We start from the raw sequence: 18,423 nt of genomic DNA on the forward strand, positions 1-18,423 counted from the left end.
CAAGGCGACGACGCTACCACTGCGCCATCGGGGAGGCCCTGTGTGTGTTGGATTCGATAATTTGTGTATGTTTAGGAGTGTGTGTGTGGGGGGGTGGGGTGGCGCTGCGTGTGCGTGAACAGACCACACATATTCCAATTTGTAAAGCAAAATTTGCCCAACCTCGTGCTGCTAATAAGAAAAGCAATATTCGAAAATTAATTTTGAATTTCTTTTATTTTTAAAAAATTGTATACCTATTTTCAAGACATTTGTAATGCTTTTTAATATACGTATGTACAGTTTCGGAAGATATACAGCTCTTGGCCTCATTCTAATGCATTGCACTAATTTTAATCATTTTCTACTTTCTCATGTAGTCTCTAGTATCCTACCACCATGTAGTAGGTGATATTATGTTGGTAGGGAAGGGAGGTACATCTTCCAATTTCAATCTCTCTCTTCCCATTTTTCCTTGTTTGTTTACTTATTTGTACTCTCTCGTTTCCTTCTTTGTTCATTTCTTAATCTTTTTCTTCCACTTTTTCTTTATATTCTTGTTTCCCCCTCCAGTGTCGTGCTCAGGATTTTTGAAAGGGGATTACGTGTTATTTTTTTAATAGTTAGTTCTCATTTTGCCATCTTTTCCTGCATTTGGTGTCTTTTAGGAAAACTGGGCCAAAAAGAGGGGCATGACCCACACCAACTCCTCTTTGGCACGCCACTGTCTCCTCCTTACCCCCACCTCTCTTTATTCTTCTGCCTGTGTGCCTGAAGTCCTTATGTTACAATATGGAATTTGAAAATTTTTCATGTCGTTTGTTTTGGTAGTCAGTACTGCGGGTTTAGACTAAGCCCACCCTCGCTCCCCCGGTGCTGACGCACGTGGTTGCATGAGAATTACGGGAGGGAAATCCAAGCGATTATTTCTATGCGTTCGCTGATTGCAGTGCGTGCGAAATAAGGACAAGGTGCACGCATAATTTTCCATCTTGAATTTCCATAACCAGTGACAACACAGATAACGGACATCCTGTTGCATCGCTTATTACCATGTGTGGTCATTTTCGCCTCGCATCGTTGCATTCCCTCCGTTTAAATCGTCTTTTAATACTTTCTCCGGCCCGCAATAGATGTCACTTTTCAAGTATGAGTTGTGACTTAGAACAGGATGCGAACGTGTATGGAGACTGAAGATATTGTTGGGAGCTTAGCGACACGGAGAACAATTAAATAATTTTAAACAATGATGATGATAACGTCGACGCACGAAAGCTTACGGAACTGGAGGATAATTATGATTCTCAAGGACTTTATGTACTTAAGAGGAGAGTTATTTGCCGTACCGAGAAAGACGTTTTGACGTCTTGGACTGGTATTTAACAAGTAGATATGGTTGAAATACAACCGAATATTAAGTGGATTGTAACAGGAAAAAAAAGGAATATACAGGGTGGCTCAATAAGTCCCTTAACACCCCCGATACAAGGCTACTGCAGCGCGCATCGTTAAAATGATCACGACCAATCGTTACCAGGCCAAGGGGGAACCACATTGACACCACCCGCGTGGTCGGCGGCCATCTTGATGTCCGCCGCCATCTTGAATTCAACTTCAGAATTTTAAATGGGAAGGGGGTGATAAGATTTATCAAATCAGTCTAGAATTTCACTAGAAATGCAATGGTGAAGGTGTTTTCGACGTATCTTCAAACAGTAAAACGTTATGACTCAATTCTTGTACCAATTTGCTCCTTTTCGAGGTGTCAGAAATTAACATTGAAATGTCTTTAGCGCGATAGTAACGCATCGAGGTCAAAGTGGCGTCTAGGGAGAGAAGTTTCGCATACCACCGCACACGATTTTAAAAGCTGCGAATTACGAATGTTGTCTAGAACAATTACAGTGTTGAACAATTACAGCTACTTCCGTTGAATGAAAAGTCCTCCACAGTGACAATGCTAATGTTTATGTTCATGGTGAAGTTAATAAACAGAATATGCGACACTTGTCATCTCATAACTAACGTTGGACAGAAACTGTCTCATAACGTTCGCATAGTGTTCTGGTGTTCCGCCCTACAGAAAAAGAAACTGTAAAAAGTAGCTTCTTCCGTAAGCAAGGATGCAAAATCCTGTTCATTTAACAAAACCAAGTAGCCCTAAGCATTTAAAGTTCCGTCGATGAAAAATGGACTAACCAATCGTGTTCTACACAGCATGCCACACCATTCACTTACCAGCACTAACCATTCGGCTGTGATCTGTCCAAAATAGGCTTTCAGATAAAAAGCGTCGACTGTTCTGTTCATGGACTTCATTTCAAGATTACAATGTAGACTCGTCACTGTGAAGGACTTTTCATTTGATGGAAGCGTGACACTTTAGTTGTTCGAGACAACCATTCGCAATGCGCAGCACTTCGAGGATGTATCCGATTAAAATCGTGTTCAATGGCATGCGAACATCTCTCCCTAGACTTCAATTTGACCTCGATGCGTTACTGACGCGCTAAAGACATTTTAATGTTAATTTCTGACACCTCGAGAAGGAGCAAATTGGTACAAGAATTCAGTCATAACGTTTTACTGGTTGAAGATAAATCGCCTTCACCATTGCATTTCTCGTGAAATTCTAGACTGATTTGATTTATCATATCACCCCCTTCCCATTTAAAATTCGGAAGTTGAATTCAAGATGGCGAACATCACGATGGACGCCGACCGCGCCGATGGTGTCAATATGATTCCCCCTTGACCTGGCAACGATTGGTGGTCACCATTTCCACGTTACACGCTGCAGTGGCCTTGCATCGGGGGTGTTAAGGGACTTATTGAGCCACCCTGTAGTAAGAAGAGCATATAAGCAATGATTGGCACGAAAAACTGTTGTGAAGTTGGATGATATATATAAACGACCATGAATTTATATATATCTGTTACAGATATTCTTAATAGGATCTCTTCGTATAGTGTAATGGTCAACTCTATCGACTTGTAAATAAAGTATTTTAATTGTGAGGACTCGTTGCAGTGATTAAGATACCACATCCTGTAGATCGAATCTTTATTAACCATTCTGTGTATAAAATGTAAAATATCTTAAATAAGATCTGCTACACGTTTCTAAAGTAAATCAATCCCTCCTGTACATTGCTTGAGGGATGTGGCTCGGTTATTAGTAGATAGGGTGTGATCAGCACCACGATCCGGTGGCCTTTATCCTCCCGAGGGTTCTTCCCAAATACCCAGTTATTGGAGTCTGACAAAACCCCAGTACGTTGCTGGGAAATTTCCCACATTAAAACATCCCGAACCACCCCCCCCCCTTTCCACATACACACACACACACACATACATAGTGGTCTGGCATCCTGTGCGGTGTAAACGACGACAAAGAGAGAGCAGATAATAAGCCTATTTAACACTATACCACTTGTAGCTAATCGTGGTGATGAGAATGATTGCTGAAGGGACCTCACAAAAGATCACCCATAAACATGTCAGGACTTGAATCCAGGAACTCCGGTGTGGCGAGATCGAAAGTCGATCACTTAACGCACGCAGCCACCTATACAAGAGTTTATCCTCTGTGCCGGTAATCTGTGAAGCGAGAGGGAAAACAAATTTCTGCGTAATGACCAATGAATGCGTGAGACGGGAAGTGAGTGCATGGAGGAGATAACGGGGCTGCAGTTACCAGCTTTGTGCAGCAGGGCGCACTGCTTTGCTCAGTCCACGCGCTTTCTTCCAATCTCTATCGTTGGGTCTCACTTATTCCAAACTTCTCAAACACCTTTTTTGGTCAAGCTCCGCCCTTCGTCTTCTGACGTAAGGGTGGATTGCTGTAGTTGGTATGTTAGGCATGTTAGGTCTATTTTTTCAGTATTATTTATGCTAGGAGCCCTAGACCTAACATGCCTAACCTAACAACGAAAGCATTAAGTCTAACGTCAGAAGACAAAGGGTATAGATCCACCACGGCATTTGAAACTCGAATGGGAACAGTGGCGCTAGTGTCGCTAGTATAAGTTATGGGGAAGCCTGTAGTTCGCATATTTTCAGAGGTTTCAGAAAGGTTGGTGGTACTATAGGGCTTGACCAAGAAGGTGTTTGAGAAGTGTGCGATGAGTGAGAGCACTGTACCGTTATGCGTGGTCTTGCTCCATACATTCCCGAGACAGGGTGCAGATATAAAGACGAGACAGGAATTTACGATACAACACAGCACAATACGGTACCCTAGAGCAGTGATCGCCCTACCGGTAGCTCAGAGGGTCATTTCCAGTAGCTCGCTAGGTGTTTGGATAGAATAGACTGTAGATAAAAGGGAAATATTTTAGTGAAACTTTGTCACATAGACCTGCTTTTGCCGACATATGGACAACTCGTTTCAAGATCTGTAACTACCTGTTCACCCAACCTAACAAATATTGTGGATGAAAATAAGTGTCATCCTTATTAACATGGTAAGAAGAAAGATGATACTGATTAGGGACAAGATTTAAAATTGACTGTGTTAGTAAGAAAAGTATTTACATGTTTTGAACTCTCAAGAAATGACAGCTTCTGAATCTATGTCGCATAGAAATTATAATTATAAATAATAATTTGATGCGATTTTATTTTATTGGACTTTCGTTATTTAGCGTTGCTTTTATGCCACTTACGGCTAATGGCGATGTGTGATGATATGATGAAATATTGATGAAAGTACACTCGAAGAGAAAACATATGTTCATTCCGGGATTCGAACCCGAGTTCCCTGACGTCTTAGTGCTGTAAAAAAATATTCATGTCGTAAAGTTTTTTTTTATATAAATGAACAAGGGATCGTAAAAAAAATTAAATTAAATATTCTACACTTGGTAGCTCGTCACATGGACGTCCGCAGGATTTTTGCCAGAGAGAGGCAAGCAACGTATTTTTTTTTTCCAAAGGGAGCAAAGGAAGCATATTTTTCCCCATCCCTCTAAAAACACTGCTTGAGTCTAAAATTATTATGTTCCTTCAATGCCCTTATAATACAGGGTGACTCAATAAACACGGACCCCGCGTGCACTTTTTGTGATATCTCCTACATCCATTCACTAGCCAATCACCCTTATTTTGGAGGACATGGCAGAAGCAACGCCTGTGAGCACACTAGACCTCAATGGAAGCTCGAGCAAAGAATATACTGCGTGAAACATTACTACAAGACAGGCTCGTTCAAGAAAATCCAGGAGACTTTCATGCATCAGTTCGAACGTGAGAAGGCCCCCTCCAAAAGCAGAATACAGAACTGGGTGGACCACTTTGAGAAGTATGGGACCGTGGAGAACCTCAGTGCAGCAAGTGACAACCATCCAAGCCACTCAGGACGTCCCAGGAAGCGTACAGCCGAGCTGGTCGAGAGCGTGAGGGAGTCAGTTCAGCAAAGTCCGAGATGCTCTGTGCACATGCGAAGTCAGTCCCTCGGTATATCCCATGAGACTACTAGTAAACGAAAGTTCTGGTTCCAGCAAGATGGAGCAAGCTCTCACACCTCAAACCTGTTCCGAGATTGGCTGCAAGAGAACTTTGGAGGCCGTGTGATCAGTCTAAGACTTCATTTGAGTGTGCACCTTATAGCCCCGACCTTTGCCCCCCAGATTTCTTCCTTTCCGGCTATCTCAAGGACCGAGTGTACGCAGGGAGACCCAGGACCATCACTGAACTCGCTGCGATAGGGTTGAAATGAAACACCACCTCATGTCTTTAGAATCGGTTTGGATGGAGTGGGGAGGGCGTGGTATTCGCATTAATACAAGGTTAGTCGAGCAGACAAACTGTGCTGAATAATGTTGACTAACAATGGCAGTAAGCCTAAAGTATATAAAGTAAACATATATTGCTTACATATGTCTGTATTATACAGTGACGCAACCACAGGGGGGTAGGGGGTCATTGCCCTCCACAACATTTGACGGAAGTCAATTCTAGGTGGGAAAGGGGGGACAAACATTGATGGCCAAGAGCACCTGCAGTGGGGCACAGAAGAGCAATTACCCTCTTTGATTTCAAATTTTATGCAAATGAAAATACATACATTTCGTAAAATTTTCTTGCTTGCTTCGTTCGCATTTTCTCGTTTTCGCCAAGTTCACAGCTGTAGCTAGGGGCGGCGGGAGTCGGCCATGGGCGCCAAATGATCTAAAGAAAAGTTGTAAAAGAGAGAATGCCATGGCATCCAGTGAAATTAGCGCCCTATTAAATCAATATTGTTTTCAATTGCAAAAATTGGATCTAAAAATTTTCTTGCTCGCTTCTCTCGCAATGTTTTGTTTTCTGTAATGTAATGCATTTAAATAATATGTGTTATATATTTGTATTGAATAAGCTTTGAATACGTACACAATTTAGTGTTAACTTGTTGCATATGCATTTTCTTATTTTATGTCGCTCCATGTTGCAAATGTGTAAAACATATGTTGTACATGAAAGTTACACATATATCTTGGGGATGCATTTATCATTCATTTTCTGCCATTCAAAAATACAGTTTGTGTCCTTGATTTCCATTATTAGCTAATGTGAAATTGACGGTGTTGAAAAAAATATTTCAAATCGTTTGTTCAAAACAAATGCTTTAGTACAGACATTTACCCCCTTTTTGCTTAATTTATGAGGATAATAACTACTAGTACTAGTAATAATAATAATGTCATCATTATTATTATTGATACGTTTATCCTGGTACTTACCCCCCCCCCCCCGACAAAAATTCGTGGTTGGACCTCTGGTATTATTTTTTTCCACAAATTTTGTCTGACAAAATAATTTGAGTAATTAATTCGGCATAAACGTCCGTGCGGACGTCCGTGCCCGAATTTTCAAATGCGGGATGTAGCTCAATGGCATGGTGAGTTTGGGGAACTCTGCCCTAGAGTCTAGGGAATGATAACAAACAATAATGATTTGCAATACATAAAATTTATTTGAGAAACTTGAACAAAAGCTGTGCTGAGAAGCAAGAGGGTGACAGAATTTAGTCTGTTGGGAACATGCTTTGCCTACAAGGTGTGTCTCGCCCTCATGCTCTCCGAGCTGGAGGAATCCGAGCTCCTCTGCTTGGAAGAGGACGCCTGGCGGTGCGGCCGCACGAAGGGGTAGTCGTCGCTGAGGAAGCAGGCGCACGACGAAGGCATCTTGAAGTAGTCCGCGTAGGGCTTCCCGTCTGCGTTGAGCGCCACCATCCTCCTGTAGCTGTACTTCTGCTTGCAGATCATCTTGTAACCCGGATGGTACCTGTCGGGGCTGTTGCACCGAGTTCTCTCCCGTCTGCAAAGTGAAACACTCGAATTAGAAGCACCACTTTGGTTCTCCCCTGTAAGCTGCACGGTTAGAAAAACATTTCTAAAAAGAGAACACTTAGATTTAACAGAATATGGGAACAACCTGTATATTTTATGAACTCCTTTATTTCTTTTCTGTCTATATTTCCCTCCCTAAACCTGCTGCATAAAAGTCTTTATGCTGCTGTCCTAGCCACAGTCACACCTCCTGTTTAACATCTTCATCATTCGCAAAATGTTTGCCGCCATCGTGCGCACACTTTTCGGAATTCAACTGATCATGCATTATCCTGTAGGCTAAACCATGAGAACACTGTCTATCGTCACTTGCCTGTCAGCTCGAATCATCTCCTCCACCCAGTATCAATCTCCACTTACAGTCCTCAAGTACGGTCGCCATTTTTGAACTGAACTGCCCAAGCGTACGTCTGCTATCTAGCGACTGATAACTGAATATCATCAAGCTGGATTGTGCTGCCACCTAATGATACCTTTATAAACTACTCACTATTAATTTCAGCTCTCCCACATCAGTTTGTGACCTATTTACTGACTTCCCCTCGTAGATAAAATACGCGTATTAAAGCGAAGAAAGAATTAGGATCTATAAAATAAGATTTTACATGAAAAGAGAAGCAGAACAAAGAACTGAAATTTTGTACAGTTTCAAATGAGAAATGTTGAAATTTTTACCCAAATTAGGGGTCAAAATATGTCAAAGAAATACTACAATGACCGACTTGAATTCCGAATGGCCGACAATGAAGATGAATATTTAGGTTATTTTTATCTGTGGGATGGCTAAGACGAAGATGAAATGAAATATTAACACGGACTCAAGGAATTGTCAATAGTCAATTGGTCTTACCGAGGATACGGAGGAGTAGAAAATGCGAGAGTTAATTAGTCAATATTAAATACAGTTTCTTCATTAAATAATAGTTTATATGTACCTGTTTTTCATATTGTATATCATGATTGCAAGAGTATCTTAAGAATACTAATGTGATATACATAAGTAAATACCCAGTCATTTTTCTGAGCTGTATGAACTTTGATCTTATAGTAGAACAGAATAGGTAAAATTTTGCAACAAGAATCAAATCAAAGTGGTATACAACGGAAATCATGAGAACTTTTTCATTAAATATACGTAACAAATGGTCATGAGTCACAGTGCAAAACCATCTAGGTCAATCGAGCAAGAAATGGATGAGTTGGTGGGCTTTATATGCAGCCGCATGATTGGACTATCGATGGGGAGGAATGTTGTGGAGTGAAAAAGGTGACAATAAAATTTATGATCTGATGCTCGGGTGCACCTGGCTGTGACGCACTTTGCGCTGATTGCATATCCACCATTCTCTTATGCAACCCGTGACAGGCGAGTTCCCCTAACACGTCACAAAAAAATCTGTTGCAAGAGGAATTTCCTGGAAGGTTTCTGTATGATGGGAGTTCCGAAATCTCAAATATAGGGTGTCCATGATAGTTGTTTACAATTTCACACCCCCATAACATGAATTGCAGTTGACATGTAATACCATCATACGATGCACCAACTCTAAGTTTTTCCAGCAAGATGGCGCTCCTCACATTTGGCCAAGATTGTGAAAGATGTCCTGAACACAACTTGGGCCTCCCCGATGGCGCAGTGGTAGCGTCGTCGCCTTATAATCAAGAGGTCCTAGGTTCGATTCCCGGTGGAGGCACATAGTGGTTCGGAACCCACTTTAAACTGTAGGTCCAGTCCCGATTAGCCTTACTGTGCATAAAGTGAACTTAAAACACGAAATCAATCAATCAATCTGAACACAACTTTTCCAGCATGTTGGATTGATAGAGATGGTTCAATTGCCTGGCCTTCTAGGTCCCCTGATCATTTACCCCTGGACTTTTTCTTGTGGGGTTACATCAAAGACAAAAGGTACCAAAGTTCGTAATGTTTTAAAGACCATAAGAACCAATTCCATTGCCACTGTTGGCCTGGATATGCTACGGCGAGTATGACCAGACTTAGAATACCGTTTAGCAACCAGAGGTGCAAATGTCGAAGTGGGCTGAACACCAAAAACAGTTTGAGTTGTTGCATCATGTGAACAACTGAGTGCTTCTGTATGTTAATTCCGATTCTTGTTATTAATGTGTGAAAGTGTAAATAACCTTTATGGACACTCTGTATTTTGAATCGGCATTGATTTTGCTGTGTTACATTTTTTGTATAACTTGTCTTTGTTTGCATTTGTTCATCTGAAGCAAGTGACAGTGTAGTTCAATGAGGATTGTATTTAATTCTAAATAGCCCTCAAGGAATTTTTAAATGTCTTTCTATCTTTTATGATAATCGAACGACGAGGATAAATTGTTTAAGTACAGGATGCAACAAACATAATGAAAATTATGCGTTTGTAGAATGAATCTCAGAGGTTGCAGTAACCACTTCGTCATAAAGGCTGGCAGAGGTCCATGTCATGGTTGTTGCTGCGTGTCTAGCATAAAAGTAAGAGTTTCCTTTTCAGATTTAGTAACTATAACCTGGTTACTTTAGGGAAGTAAAATTCTGATATTTCATTTCTCCAGTTGAGGACTGTACTTACAAACACTCGTCCACCCTAACGCCTTGTATGTGAATCCCGTGGTTGATGATGAACAGCCAATCATAGTGGGCGTTCATGGCCATTTTGGGGTAGACTAGGTGCTCCTGAAATGAAATGATAAGGTTGATTACGCATATTTCTCTACTTTCGGTTTCTAGGGGCAAAAAGTTGGAAGCATTTACACTCACACAATTTCCTATCTTGAGAATGAGTTGAACGAGTCTTTTGGAATTTCTCAACACTAAATTATACTGTTATAAAGGCAAACTATTGCGAATGAATTTTAGTGTGCTTACTTAATTCTTCGAGCAACACTCACAAAAAAAAGAACTTTATGTTCTAACAAATACAGTCGAAACCGATTATGGCGACATCGCTTGTAACGGCGTATCGTATTGGGTTTAACGGCGAAATCTAACAGTCCCATCTAAATCCTATAGGCTATAAACACTATTTAAAAAATCTCTTAGTATGACATCGCTTACGATGTACGACATATCGCATAAAATGACGTATTTTTATCACATTTTCGGAGAAATGTATCGGCTATAACGTCCAATGTTGATTTTTTTTACGTTTTTGGGGATTGCCGACAACAACGTAACGCTTATTTTCAAACTCTTGTTTTCAGTAGATTGTAGATTTCAAATCAGTATGTCTGTTAAATGGTCAAGGCAAGCATCGCTGTCAAGATGTCGCCAAAGAAAAGGAAAGTGTTTAATATTGAACAAAAGTCACACATAATATGGTGATTAGAAAATGGGGAAACAAACGTCAGCATCGCGAAGGAATTGGGTGTATCACACTCAACGATTTCTACAATTTGGAAGGACAGAGAGGAAATACAGTCTCTTTTCGAACAAAAATCTCTAAAAATCGAGCGGGCAAGATCATCTGAGCACAAAGGCATTGAAGAAGCTTTACTTAGATGGTTTAAGCAGCAAAGAACAAGTATGCCTATCAATTCTGCATATGAAAGCCAATGAATTTGCGCGTCGGTTGGGCAATCCAAACTTCAATCCTCTTGGATACAACGTTTCCGAGCTCGCCATGATATTGTCGCCGGGAAAATTTGTGGCGAAGCTGCCGGTGTACCTGATGGCGTAACAGACGAGTGGCTATCTAAGAAGTGGCCTGCTTTGTGTGAAGGTTACAACCCAGATGATATATTCAATGCAGATGAAACTGGCTTGTTTTACAATATGACCGCAGATAAAACACTCAAATTTAAAGATGAACAGTGTTCGGGTGGGAAAATGTCTAAGACAAGAATCACAGTTATGGTTGCTGCAAACATGACAGGAACATGTAAAGAAAAACTTTTGGTGATTGGCAAATCGAGAAAACAAAGATGTTTTAAAAACATTCACTCCGTACCTATAGTTTATTTATTTATTTACTCACAGTTTCAGATACAGTCTTATTTGGCCATTTTACACTGAAACAACATAAAGTAGAAATAAAAAATAACAAAAGATATAAACAATAACAAGATGGGATAAATTTACATGTTCTTCGTCAGTAATATACAAAAATTACGTTCTGGAAGGAAAATATCTACATTCAGGGGAAGTTTGTTGTAGATTCTTGGGATCCTGTAAGACAAGGAGCGTTGTAGAAGGGATAGCCTAGTGGTTGGGTTGTGGAAGAGTTGCAGGTTGCGCGTTAGCTTTTGGGGTACCCTAAGTGTGAGTTCGTTAATTAGATCTGTTCTGATTTTGCCATTTATTATCTTGTATAAAAATTTCATGTCAGCTAGATCACGACGAAAGGATGGAGTGTGAATATTCAGAGCAGCCATGGTGTCTGATTTGGATACATGTCGAAAGGAAGGTATTCTATGGCGAACAATTGCAAGAAAGAAACTGAGAACAGAATCTATTCTGGTGAGATTGGTTTTTGAGGCCATTGCCCAAATTGGGGAACAGTATTCAAGGATGGGCGAGATGAAAGATTTAAAGAATAAAGAAAGAGATGATGGGTTTTGAATTTCGCTAAATCTGTATAGAAGACCGAGAAGGCGCATGGCTTTTTTAGTGGTAGCAATAATATGATAATTAAAAGTGAGTTTTTCATCCATGATAATACCTAGGTCCTTTTGGGTGGAAACGTTTTGGATTGGATTGTTTTCAATAGAATAAGTAGACACCACTTTGTTATTTTTTAGGGAATAAGTAAGGAAAGAGCATTTCTGAGGGTTTAGTTCTAAATTCCACTGACGACACCACTTAACAAGTTCTGTGAGAGCATTTTGAAGAATCATCATGTCATGATGCGATGAGATCTCCTTAAAGAGTTTACAGTCATCCGCAAACAAAAGTATATTGATAGGGAGGGAGGACAGTTTTTCAGGGAGGTCATCCATGTACAGAAGGAATAGGAGCGGCCCTAAGACACTCCCCTGGGGAATTCCAGACAAAACGGGGAGGTACCTGAAAGAACAACACGTTGTTCACGCTCATGGAGGTAGTCCTGGAGTAAAGAAAAAAAATTGCCATGGATGTTAAATCTGGATGATAATTTATGAAGAGGAAATTTATGATTAATTTTGTCAAAGGCTTTCGAAATGTCCAAATATATAGTGTCAAGTTGGGAGTTATTATCAATAGCTCTGGCAGCATGCGAAAGTAAGACGGAAAGATTTGTTAGGCAAGAGCTGCCTGGAAGAAAACCATGTTGCGCTGTGTTGATATATGGTGACGCAAACTGAAGTAACCTGCTTTTGATGATTTTTTCACAAATAATTGATAGTGGCGATAGAAGTGAGATTGGTCTATAGGATTTTACACATTTTTTATCTCCAATGCAAAGTCTTGGATGACATCGGATTTTTTTCAAAAGTGGTTGCGTAACTGGGACTCTCAGCTGAAATTAAAGAAACAAAATATTCTTCTCCTGGTTGATAACTGCCCTGCTCATCCAGTAGTCGACAATCTTCAGTGTATAAAGCTTGTGAACCAAGCGTCACTTCAGTTTTACAACCTATGGACCAGGAAGTTATAAAATCTCTTAAAATGCAGTACAGGAAACTTCAAGTGATGAATATATTACAGAGAATCGAAGAAGATAAAGAAAGAGTTTTCAACGTTCTGGATGCAATTTTAATGATATTGGAAGCGTGGTAAAATGTCACTCAAAGGACCACTGCCAATTGTTTTAAACATGCAGGTTTCAGAGATCTTTATTCATCATCCCACGGTGAGGGTGACACGCTTTCAACAACTGATGCTGCTGATGATGAAAATGAGGAGGATGACATTCCTCTGGCGCGATTAGCGCAAGAACTTGGTCCATCTTTGTCAACTTGTGAAGTAGAGGACTTTGCCGAGGTAGACAACAACCTATCCGTGTGCTCCTCAGCGAGTGAAGAATAAATTGTAGCTGACATCCAAAGCCAACACATGATTGACGAAAATGAAAACGAACAGGAAGAACAGTTTGGTGTGCCATCACTTAACGAAGCTGTCAGTGCAGTGACTACTTTACAAAAATTTATTATTTTCAAAGAAGAGTTTAATACAAATGACAATAATGAGGCGTTGAAACGAATGCATCGTCAAATGCAAAATGCGTACGCACATCTTAAGTGCAAAAAGCAAACAAAGATAACTGATTACATGAAGTAGAACAGTATACTGTAGTAGTATGTGTTACTGTATTGGATTTTAAAGTGAAAGCAACTGGTTAAAAAAAATGAACAACACTGTCTTAGCTGTTATTGTAGAAAACCAAAAAGATTAAATTCCGATAATGTGTCATTTTTTCTTAAGAACAGAAGTGGAATAATAGTACATTCGTTATTGATGTTTTGTGGTTATGTAAAGTGTGTTGGATTTTTCTAATGGGTAAGGTACAGTACATCACATTCGTACAACATTGTAAAAAGAGGAGAAAGTGTAGGCCATCGTAATTTACGGTATTGCATTTATTGTAGGAGAGTAAATACAGTAATTTATGTATAGAATATTGTACTGTATTTTCATTTTTGTACTGTAATATATTTTTGTAATACAGTAACTGGAACGAGGATGTTTCATTCATGACTATTATAGCACATACAGCAAGTTTAAAACATAAAACTTACGGATTTGAAATGTTTAGGGGGAAAACCCCCGGTTTATGCAACTATCGGTTATAACGACCGTAAATTGGCGGTCCCTTCGGAGTCGTTATAAGCGGTTTCGGCTGTATTTGTCAGTTGACTCAAGGCAGACATCGTTATTGTGTGAAAACAAACGCGTCTTCACCCATGGACTAAGTTGTGGAGAACATGTTGAAATTCAAAACACTTCACAGCCTAACCATATTATTTATTATTGTGAAAGCAAAATGCTATCCAACCTCGAGAAACAGGGCTGTAGTTGAGGGGATCCGGCGATATACGCTGTATACCCTCTGCTTAACCCTACTCATTAGAGTAAACCTTCTACTTTCGTTTCGTGAGCTTATGACAGTCAAACACCTCTGGTTTCACGTGATCGGGAACATAATATCGAGAAGGCCCATCATTTGATCATTTTAAGCCTCAGCTTATTCCAATTCGTCATTTCTAATTGCACTTGAAAACTTCAGTGTTTTGCTCCCTCGTATTTTTTGTTATAATAATATTAATATATGAAAGCCCAGTGGTTCCCAAACTTTTTCGTTTCACGGCGCCCTTAGTGTTTCAAGATATTTCCGCGGCGCCCATGTCAGAATGTAGACCTCAGTGACAAATGCTGAGTCTAAGACCTGGACTAGCTCACTATGGCACCTGGTCCTAGGCTATGGAGGAGGGGAGAAGACTAGACTCATTCTTGACGTCTTCAAGGAAGTCACATTACCATCCCAACGCTAGTCAGGTTGCAAACTTATATAAATTCATGTTGCCAACTTCTAAGAATTCAAGTTGCCAACTTCTAATAATTCAAGTTGCCTACTTCTAATAATTCAAGGTGCCAACTTCTAAGAATTCAGGTTGCCAACTTCTAAGAATTCAGGTTGACAACTCCTAAGAATCCAGGTTGCCAACTCCTAAGAATTCAGGTTGACATCTCCTAAGAATATAGGTTGCCAACTCCTAAGAATTCAGGTTGCCAACTTCAAAATCGCCATTATCCTCTTTTTCAAATCAGGTTAATTCAGAGTTTATTCAGTATTTTACTTTCTAGGCTTCAGGTTTCGTATATAGCCTAGCTAGGCTGGAATATACGCTCCTGGTAGACCTATCTAACACTTGCAACGCTCAGTTAGTGAGGTTAATTTACCTGCCTGAAGTTAAAAAGTTAACACATATTTTAAATTCAGAAACATTTTATGTGTAAAAAGTACTAAATAAGCACATATTAGGATTGATTTTATTTATTATTTATTATGTGATTGTCAGATTCTAAAACCATGTGTAGACTAACAAGTTAGTGTAATTACAGTGAAAATACTATTTTGCACGCTTTAATAGAGAATAACGGACACATATTTTCCCTTTTTTATAATTGTTAGAGATTATTTATACAAAACTTTGAATGAATCAGATCATCATAGAAAATACTTTTCCGTTTTGGTTCCAGTTACAAGAAGTCATTTCGGCCATTTTTTGCTCTTCTCTATCTTAAAAATAAGTGAATGCGCTATTTGGAAAAACAAGATCTGGAAGTTGCATGTAGCAGCAACACTCTTATTAAAGTTAGGCCATCATTCACACTGGAGGTTCACGACAACAAAACATTTTAAAGGTGAAAAATGGCACATGAAAGGTTAAGAATTACTTATGGTCTAAGCAGATAAGAGGATACATTTAATCATCTCTTAATGTACTATTCCATCATTCGAATTCAGATGTCAAACCACCAGGCATAAAGTGAGCTTCTTTTGTTGAGATGATTCAAGTCTGGGTTTTCTCATTGTTACTTCACTTGACATAGTGTAATTAATATTACACCTCAGCGCCTTCGAAAGAAATGTGTTAAGACCTTTTTCTTTCTCGGAGATGGAAACGATACGCGACGAAGTTGCCTTGACAGAAGCAGCATGACAATGTGAAGCCTTGTGTTACTTCTGGAAACACATCACCATTGTTGTGACGGCAACAATGAGCATGCGTCAAGACAGAAGATCAAGGGAATTAATGGAAAATAGAATTAACATCTCTCTCTGTCTCTTTCCCTGCTTGGTACAGTGTCTCTCAACAAGTTTTAGGACAACGACATTTTAAACTAGGCAACCCAATTTACACAAGGCGTTGGTGGGTTGCGTGTAGAGTTAGGCTCAATTTCAGGGTTGCCACATGCACAATAGATATTTATAAAATACGCGAAAGAAATAAAAACAAGTATTATTGCATAAAATTATTAAAAATATCACTATTATATCGCAAGAGACAAAATTCTTTCTCAAGGGGAAAAAATAGGTTTTCTAGTATTTCATCGCTGATGAGTCTACAGAATGGAAAAGAGGTGAGAGAAAACGAGAGGTGACAAAGGACAGGAGAAAGAGAAAGCGAAACGAGAAGAGGAAAAGTAGAGGAGAGAAGAAAGAGAGGATAGACTAGGAGAGGAGATGTGGTGTGGGGATTGGAAAAGATTCAAGGAGAGATGAGGAAAATGGAGCAAAGAAGAGAAAAGAGAAGGCAAACGAGATGAGAGAAGAGGAGACGAGAAGAGGGGAGTGGAGAGTACAGTAAAGGAGAGAAAAAGAAAAGAACGAAAAGAAGAGGAGAAGAGTGCAGTGGAGTAGGAAGTCTAAGACAATAGAGGAGATACGAGGAGTGGAGATGAGTGGGATGGAGATAAGATGCGAGAAAAGTAGGGAAGGCGATGTGAGATAAAAGCAGAGCAGAAGGAGGGGAGAGAAGAAGGAGAAGAGAAGAACAGAAGGGATTGAAGATAAGAGGTAGTAGCAGAAAATATGGTCTCAGCGTCAAGAATTGACGCATTGGTTAAATGATCGACTTGAAACATTCAATAACATTTTGAAATGTATTGGAGAATGTATTAGATCGGTTCTAAATGCCTTTTGGCTTAGTTCAAAGATCTTACATGGAAGATTTTACCTGCGATTATACCACTAAAAACATGAATGTAATTTTAATATTTATAAGAATTATCCAATTTTTGTCCACTTCTCGCTTCGTTGAAATGGAGATTTTGTAATTTAATATTTCCCCTCCCCCCATCGTTAATTCCAAACTGAATCATTCCGTTTCACACTGCGTGGACAATGAACACAATGGGATAGGTCTAAAACTTACGAAAATTTTCTGCCACCGGAAGGGTTTGAACCTAAGACCATCAGATTGACAGTCCTGAACGGTAAACACTACCCTACAAGCTTTCGCTTCTGAAAGTAAGTAGAAGGAGCTGACCAAGGTGAAATGTAGATGTAACTCTCCTCCGACATGTAATGTGCAATCAATACTTGTTTATAACAAAGAAAACGAAGGTAATACGACTCGGCGAAAACATTTAATAGAGAATTGCACATGATGAGAACTTTTCATTCGATATTTGCGGAGGTATCCTTGCATTGAACTCGAGTGGGAAAAGGGGTAAAATTAGTATGTCCTGAATATCCACAAATATAAATAGTTATTTCATTAATATTTGTCAATGTCTTTGAAGGAGTACACAATTATCGTTAGAGTATCATAATTCACGATCTTATACATGAAATTATCCCTTTGAACGTGTGTCAATTCATTTATTTGATTTTTTTTTATAAATTCCATATGCAGAACAATGTAGCCACTATATACTGCTATTACAAATAACGTTACCATGCTCTTGTTTATAATAAAAGGAGAATTAAAAAAAGCACCTCCTAAGGAGAATCGAACCTTGGATCGCTAGCAGCCCAATCGAGAACTCTAACCACCACACCACGACGTTATCTTTGATTGAAACAACATTTTTTAAGTATTCTGTACCTCCAATATTGTAAATGTCGTTGGGTAGACATGTAGTTGAACTTTTACTTTAATTTTGAATTGCTTTCTTGTAGCACAGCAGATATCTTCGAGAAATAATTTTCAAGTGATGAAGAAAAAAGAGAATATTGGTAGTTGTGAAAATGCGAGTTATTTCTTCTAACCTACTTTTATTTTATTAAACATTATTAATGGAAAATATCTAGAGGCTTGAACATTGCAGGACGATGTTCTTTTCCTGTGATACTGCAACAGACGAAATGCTTGTTTACTGATGCAAGAATCGTGTTCAGGACAGTCTTATGAAATGTATTTGCTGTTGCGTAAGGTAACATGAAATAATTACATCATTGCGAACTACCAAATTTTCGCAAAGTTAGACGTAATGACGCGGAAATTTTTATTCATAAAATCACTTCACATTTGCACATTTGACAGTATTAGTTAAGAGAGACTCGTGGGACACTGTGTTAAGGTGCTAGAGTAAATCCTTCTTATTTTTCTTCCTCGAAGAACAACAATTTTTAAAGTAGAGCAACAGTAGTTCCGCTCTTTTTATTTCTCTTAAATTCTTCCACATTCCTTTAATTGGGTTAAAAATAAATAAAAATATTGCTTGCATTTCTGTCATTGG

General features: G+C 39.3%; 1 protein-coding gene across 1 annotated transcript in view; it reads right to left on the minus strand.

Annotated features, from left to right (window-relative positions):
- Positions 1-6,963: 6,963 nt before the first annotated feature.
- Positions 6,964-18,423, minus strand: part of LOC145995255 (uncharacterized) — a 54,457-nt gene continuing 42,997 nt past the window's right edge. Inside the window, exons 6-7 of the mRNA XM_083131829.1 lie at positions 9,890-9,993; positions 6,964-7,278 (exon numbers count right to left, since the gene is read on the minus strand). Coding sequence (XP_082987955.1) covers positions 7,011-7,278; positions 9,890-9,993 — 372 coding nt within the window. The 3' untranslated portion in view covers positions 6,964-7,010. The remainder of the gene's footprint in view (positions 7,279-9,889; positions 9,994-18,423) is intronic.

Source organism: Lepisma saccharinum, chromosome 11, assembly GCF_977018435.1.
Source record: "Lepisma saccharinum chromosome 11, izLepSacc3.1, whole genome shotgun sequence".
Classification (NCBI taxonomy): Eukaryota; Metazoa; Arthropoda; class Insecta; order Zygentoma; family Lepismatidae; genus Lepisma; species Lepisma saccharinum.